Here is a 7403-nt window from a genome sequence, read left to right as displayed (position 1 = left end):
GCTCAGAGTCACTCTAAGTTAAAGTTACAGGCCAACCAGGGTTTCAGCTGGAACTAAACAAGTAACAACCTTCCCGCTGCCACCAGAGCAAGGCCCTCGGTCCTTCCAGCACAGGGAGGGCGTAGCCCTTTGAGTCCAGCGGTGGGGACACCCTGGGCTGTGCTGCTGTCGCCTGAACTCATCACCTTCCTGACTTTTGACGCCTCCTAAGCATGTTTCCACTATTTTCTTTTCTTCTTTTTAGGGCCACATCTGCTGCATATAGAGGGTCCCAAACTAGGGGTTGAATCAGAGCTGCAGCTGCCGGCCTACACCACAGCCACAGCAATGCCGGATCCGAGCCTCGTCTGCATCCTACTCCGCAGCTCATGGCAACGCCGGATCCTTAACCCACTGAATGAGGCCAGGGATCGAACCTGCAACCTCATGGTTCCTAGTTGGATTCGGTTCCACTGCGCCACGATGGGAACCCCATGCTTTCACTTTTTATTCAGCAGGTTTCAGTGCAAGTCTCAATCCAGGCCCTCGGTCTGTCACATTATGAGAAACGAAAGCCTGGAGACTGATACTCAACTGAAGCGTATTTAAATGTGAAGCAGAAAGAAAAACACTCTCTCACATACAGGCCTCAGAGAGTTTCTCATATAAAAATTCTCTTTTAAAATTATGTTGGGAAGAGAAAAACGGATCTTAAGAGGCTCCTATGAGATTTTGAAAGCAAATACGGACAAATTATAGGACGCAGTCAAGTGACTGTTGTCCAAAAGATAGCTGCCTGCAGCCAACTGCTACCGCTCGAACTGAACCCAAGGAAAATACAGGCAATACGGAAGTTGCTAAGTCTTAAGAACGGTACAGGTGAAATGAAAATAGGTCTAAGTAGTTGAGGAAGAGTGAAAACGGAGCGGGTAACTTAAAAACAGGCAGAAGGCGACGAAAGAGGTGATCTCAACCACGAGACTGGAGACAGTGCCTACGAGCTGCCAAGCACAGGACACAAAGACCGCCAGAGGAGGGCGCTGGCAGAGGAGCAGTTCATGCCAGCGGGGCCACGCCGATGGAAGCACAGAAAAAGCCCAGGGCGCCAGGCTTTCTCAGACGCCCAGAGAGCGCATCTGGGCTGCAGAGCCCCAGGGAGACGGATGGACCATCAGTGGTCGCAGCTGTAGGAGTACAGTCCTGTCAGAAGAAGCATGTCTTATTCTCCAACCAAGATGTAAAAACAGCAGAAATCACTAACTAAAAGACAGCCCCCCCCAAATCACATGACTCTGGAAACAGCGAAAACCCATTTGAGGAGTTCCCTGGTGGCTCAGTGGGTTAAGGACCTGGCACTGGCACTGCTGGCACAAGTTCAATCCCTGGCCTGTGAACTTCCGCATGCCATGGATGCGGCCAGAAATAAATAAGTCGATATAACGTGTGTCTGACAAAACCCCCCATGGGCAAAGTCAAAAAACAAATGGAAAACCATGGAAAAATATTTGCAGTTCATGTCTCAGAAAAGGTCTACTTTCCAATTTATATAACAAGCTCTGACAAATCAATAAGAAAATTATTCTAAACCCAATGTACAAAGGGGCAGAGAACTGAAGACAAGGAAAAGGAGGCAGCTCCAGTGTGAAAAGATGCACACCGTCCCCCAGGAGAGACACCACTTAAAACGACACCTGTCGGCCTGGCAGAGCTGCGCCTTGATGACACTGCTGCAGAGAGAGGGTCTGGAGGAAGAAGCTGCCCAGCCTTTGCTGGGTGGGCATCAATTGGTTCCCTCTGATGGAGCCCAACCGACATCTTTCCAAACTAGAGAAGCACGGCCCTGCGGACAGAGCCATCCCTACTTTGGGAATTTACATTTACGCCTTTTTTTTCCTTGGCTTTCTAGGGCCGCTCCCGCGGCATATGGAGGTTCCCAGGCTAGGGGTCGAATCGGAGCTGTAGCCGCCGGCCTGCGCCAGAGCCACAGCGACACCAGATCGGAGCCATGTCTGCGACCCACACCACAGCTCAAGGCAACCCACTGAGGGAGGCTAGGTATCGAACCCGCAACCCCATGGTTCCTAGTCAGATTTGCTAACCACTGAGCCACGATGGCAACTCCCCATTTACGCCTTTTGGCATTAATTTGCAATGGCCAAAGATGGAACTCACCCCAAACGCCCATCCATGGAGACTGACCCCGGGAAGCGGTGAGCTGACCGGGAGGGGCTCCAGGTTTGCTCCCTACCCCGGTTCCCTTCTGTCCACATCTTGCTACATCTGATCTCACGCAGTTCCCACAAAGGTGCCCCTTCGCAGTGGCAAGGGTTGAGCGAGTTTCCTACCCTGCCAGGCTGCCCTGGGCCTCGGGAGCCTGAGAGGACACAGAAGCCTGTCCCTCCCAGAGTGACAGACGGACCGTGCGGTGCCCCCCCCACCGCCCCATGGAGCCATGGAGGGTCCCAGGGACCCGAGGGCACCGCCGTGTAGACACAGGGATGTCAGCCGGACCCTGGGCTGGGAGGCATGCTCCGTCTCCAAGGGCCACTCAGGCGTAACTCAGAGGACAGGACTGCGGGATGGAGATTCCTAAAGCACCACGCGGCGGCCTGCAGGCAGCCAGCATCCAGATCGAGGGTCCTGGCAAGCTCATCACCTACCTGCAGGGGAGTCGTCCTGGGAGGTGAGGCCAGAAGGGCTGGACCCCAGGTCCAGCAGCCTCCATGTGTCCTGGAGGGAACTGCTGGCCAGTGATGAGGAGCCCTGGCTGTGGCGGCCGCTCGCCTCCTGGAATTCCTGAGCCAGGCGCGGCCGCGGAGAGCGGTTCTCCCTCCGAGGGGCTGGTTTGCAAGTCACCGTGGAGATGCCGCGCTGCCTCTGTGACTGTGAGGAAAGAGGAGTAACCCTGGGAGCCGCCCTCTCTCCTCCTGGGGTGAGACAGAGAACGTGGACATTGAAACACGAGAGGTGACCCAGACGGAAGGGGTGGGACTGGGGACCAGGGCCAAGCCCAAGGCCCTGTCCCTACAGCTTCGAGAAGGCCCCGAGGGTCGTGGGCTCCGGGGTCCCAGTTGGGGTCCCAGTCTTCCCAGGACCCAGTCCAAGGCACTCCCTTGCCCCCGGGGGGCGAGGTCACTCAGGGCGCAGCCGCAGCTCTGGCTGCAGGTGCTTCCGAGCCTACCAGTCCTGGTCCCGGCGCGCAGCCTGGCCGAGCATCCCTTCTGTGGACGGTCTGTGCCAAGCGGGCTTGGCTCTTCCCGGAGCATTCGGACACACCTTCTTTCTTGGCATTCTTCGAGTCCTGTCGTGGAAATTTAGGTAAAAGAAAGTCAGCAGGTCGTCGATGGGCTGCGTTACTAAGTCTTCCCTCAAGAGGAGGAAGAACCATGTTCCCCAAATTTCTGGTGTTCGGGACTCACTGGGCTCTGGACAAGTCCAGAGCAGGGACCAGGACGGCTGGTGGCTGATGATCTCAGTACCTCTCCAGCCCTCCCGGAGGCCAGGCACCTGAACGCCCCTCAGCTCTCCTGCAGTGCCCAGGGGGCCTGCACCTCGCTTTTGGGGCAGGTCTTTGGTGCCTAACTGAGCAACTGAGCCCCTGGGGCCCCTGCAGCCTGGACCCTCAGCACATCCTCCCGCAGGGGAAGCCCCTGTGGAAAGGCAGTCGGGTGGGTCAGCAAGGAGCATGGAAGCCCTGGACTGAGCAGAGAGTGGGTCACCTGCTGCGGGGCTGCCTTTCCTGCTCAAGCTGATTTAAGTTTTGAATTTTCGGCCAAGTAGTAACACATGCGTGTCTTTTGGTTTTGACTCCCAGTGCCTGGGTGGTACTGATAACAAGCACCTTCTTAAGTTTGTTGACTGACTCATGGAGATTCTTCCTCGGTGGCTTCTGCCTATCCTTTGCTTACTTTCCTACCAGTTATCTGTCCCTTTTCTTTTTCCTCCCTCACTTCCTTCCTTCCTTTCATTCCTTCTGCCACGCTTGCAACATATGGAAGTTCCCAAGCAAGGGGTCAAATCAGAGCTGCAGCTGCCGGCCTACGCCAGAGCCACACCAGATCTGAGCACAGCTGTGACCTATGCCACACCTCGAGGCAGCACTAGGTCCTTAACCCACTGAGGAGGCCAGGGATGCAACCCACGTCCTCACAGACACTGTGCTGGGTTCTTTTTTTTTTGCTTTTTTTAGGCCTGCTCCTGCGGCATATGGAGGTTCCTAGGCTAGGGGTCTAATCCGAGCTACTACTGCTGGCCTACACCTCGGCCACAGCAACGCAGGATCCGAGCTGCGTCTGCAACCAACACCACAGCTCATGGCAATGCCGGATCCTTAACCCACTGAATGAGGCCAGGGATCGAACCCGCATCCTCATGGATCCTAGTCAGATTCGTTTCAGCTGCACCACCCCAGGAACTCCCATGCTGGGTTCTTAACCTGCTGCGCCCCAAGAACTCCTGTCTGTTCTTTTTCTTACTGATCTATGGTTCTTTTCTGCATGTTCTGTCGCTTCCCATGCACCATCACCTATTACCGGGAATAAAGAGGAACCAAACGGGGATCCCAGTCTTCTTTTCTCGAATTTTAAGATGAGTTACCTCACTGGGTACAAAGAACACAAGACAGTTTTACAGCTTGAAGGACATCGATCGAGTTTAATAAAGTATCTCACGTACTAGAAAGAAGTGGGGCTCTAGATAACAACATATGTTCTACCATAACCTTCACGGATGACTTGGGAGCGATTTTTTTCTGAAAACATCCATCTAGAAGTTGAGGCAACCCGTGCAGACGACCTCAAAGCTACCAGCTTTCCACCGCCGCCCGCAGCGGGAGGCGGAGGCCCCTGGGCGCAGGCGCGTCCGTGCGCCCACGCGCGCCCGTGGGGCGAGTCGGCCGGGCGCTGCCCCCCACCCCGCCCGGGGCCGCTCGGCCTTCCTTCCTTCCGGCCTGTTTCCCTCTCCCCAGAGGCCGCCGCCCCGGTTCCCGGGCGCAGCCCCCACGCGTCTCTGCCCAGGCCCCCGGCCGACCTCGCGCGGTCGCGGGCCTGACCCCGCCCTCTGCCCCCACCCGCTCGCCCGCAAGCGCCGGCGCGGACTGGCTGTCGTCATGGCGACGGAGCGCGGCCGCCGCAGGCTAAGCCCCGCCCTCGCGCCGCCACCTGCGCCCCGCGGCGGGGCCTCTACCCGCCCGCCGCCTCCGTCGCTTCGGACCTGCGGCCCCTGCCCTGCCCGGTGGCCGCCCCCGCCCGGGCTCGCTCCTCCTCGCCAGCCGGCCCCACCCGCACCCGGGACGGACTGTCGCTGCTGCTGAGAGCAGAGCAAACGCACGGCACCTCGCGGCCCGGGGGCCCTCGTCTCTCACCTGCCTATTTATTTTTTTCTTATATTTTCTGCCTCTTTATTTCTTTAAATAAACTGCAAAGACAGAGATACACTGGGAGTCTAGGTGTAGAACACCCATAAGGATTAGACTGTAGACTTTAGAACGCTCCCACATCCTTTAAAGAAACTGAGCATCAGGCGTTGGAAGAGGACAGACACGTGCACACGCACAGCTCCAAGGCACTAACTAGTCAGAGTGAAAATCTCGCGAAGCACAGAAAAGAGAGGCAGGAACACCGCCACCCCCGCCGAGAGCAGAGGGCATCTGGCACACACAGGCTGTGACCCCCGAGGACGGCCCCCGCCTGGCTGTCTGGGCCGGCGGACAGAAGCTATGTGAAAACGCATCTCCATGATATAGTTTTAATTTTTAAAACCGGCAGGAGGAGTTCCCGTGGTGGCGCAGTGGTTAACGAATCCGACTAGGAACCATGAGGTTGCGGGTTCCGTCCCTGCCCTTGCTCAGTGGGTTAACGATCCGGCGTTGCCGTGAGCTGTGGTGTAGGTCGCAGACGCGGCTCGGATCCCGCGTTGCTGTGGCTCTGGCGTAGGCCGGTGGCTACAGCTCCGATTCAACCCCTAGCCTGGGAACCTCCATATGCCGCGGGAGCGGCCCAAGAAATAGCAACAATAACAACAACAACAAAGACAAAAGACAAAAGACAAAAAAAAAAAAAAAAAAAAAAAACATTTCTTAGATCAAGGAGTGTTACCTACCTGAGTTGTGAGACGGGGCTGCAGCTGTCCCAGGGGTGCCTGAGGTGCCTCACCCACGCCGCCCGGTGCCTCGGCGACAGGGAGACCAGCCGGCTTCCCTGCGAATGAGATGAGGGAGCGGGTTTGTCGTCTGTGTGCACAACCCTTGGGCTTCTTGCATGCTGAACAGAGCCCCCGGCCCTTCTCTCACAGAGACTCGGGGTGGACAGTCGTGAGGTATGTGACACAGACTGGCATTTCAGCAGAATTTGTGAACACGCAGAAACTTACTGCGGCTTCTCCAAGTGGCTGTAATGAACACACACGTTCACAGACCCCGAGACACACCCTCTCAACAGCACCCAGATGGAGGAAGCAAAATTTAAGGGTGTAAACTTGAGGACTGCTCTTGTAATCAATCAATGCTTCGGCATTCGGCCTCACTCGGGAATGATCTAGGCATCAAGTGAATATGCCCATCAAGTCAATTTGTGTTCTGTTACCTAAGACTCTTGGAGATTCATCTTCAAGATGACATGCTACAAAACATAATTACTATTGAAACGGTATTTCTCAGAATAACAAATCAACCTGGTTAAACAGAGGTTACTGAGGGCTCAGAGTCTGTGTGGAAGTTAGGTGAAAACCAATAAAGGCAGCCTCACTAAATCGGAGTTGGGGGGCACAAGGGGAGCCCTCACCCGAGTCCTACTCCCATCAACGCAGACCCCAAGGGACGAGACCACCTCCCCCCTCCATCAGGAAATGAAGCTGCTGCACTGCCCCCGGCGGGAGGAAGCTTTTCTCCTCGCCCAGCAACAGCCCAGCCAATGCGCTGTCACAACCCAGCCAAAACAAGCCACCAAACTCTAAGGTCTCAGTTTCCTCCAACGAACTTTCTGATTTTTTTTTTTACCTCTGCGCCTGTGGTATATGAAGTTCCTGGGCCAAGGGTCAAATCGTAGCTTCATCTGCAACCTACACTGCAGCCTGCAGCGAGGCTGGATCCTTAACCCACTGAGCAAGGCCAGGATTCGAACCTGCATCCCCACAGAGACAATGTCAGGGCCTTAACCCACTGGGCCACAGTGGGAACTCCTGGACCTGTGACAGCCCTTCCCAACTGCCCCTTCTTGTCTACGAGTTTCCTCTTCTTTGTCTCCCCAGACCTGCATGGAGTCCATTATAATTGTATGTCCCAAATTGCAGTTCTTTGCTGCTCCTGAATAAACCCATTTTGCCTATAAAATAACTGGCTGTTTTACTGTTTTAGGCTAATAGTTAAAACTATTGATATTGACCATATTGGAAACTGAATCAGGAGTTTCCGTCGTGGCTCAGCAGTG

General features: G+C 55.5%; 1 protein-coding gene across 2 annotated transcripts in view; it reads right to left on the bottom strand.

The window, feature by feature from the left end:
* CCDC57 (coiled-coil domain containing 57) overlaps positions 375–7403 on the bottom strand; it is a 77329-nt gene continuing 70300 nt past the window's right edge. For both annotated transcript variants that reach the window (XM_021066370.1, XM_021066369.1), the window contains 5 exons: positions 6079–6176; positions 3161–3280; positions 2640–2862; positions 2152–2353; positions 375–1706 (listed from right to left, as the gene is read on the bottom strand). In XM_021066370.1, the coding sequence (XP_020922029.1) occupies positions 1556–1706; positions 2152–2353; positions 2640–2862; positions 3161–3280; positions 6079–6176 (794 nt within the window). In that variant the 3' untranslated portion in view covers positions 375–1555. The remainder of the gene's footprint in view (positions 1707–2151; positions 2354–2639; positions 2863–3160; positions 3281–6078; positions 6177–7403) is intronic.

The sequence above is a fragment of the Sus scrofa genome, chromosome 12, assembly GCF_000003025.6.
Source record: "Sus scrofa isolate TJ Tabasco breed Duroc chromosome 12, Sscrofa11.1, whole genome shotgun sequence".
Lineage (NCBI taxonomy): Eukaryota > Metazoa > Chordata > Mammalia > Artiodactyla > Suidae > Sus > Sus scrofa.
This window is presented reverse-complemented; position numbering and strand designations above follow the sequence as displayed.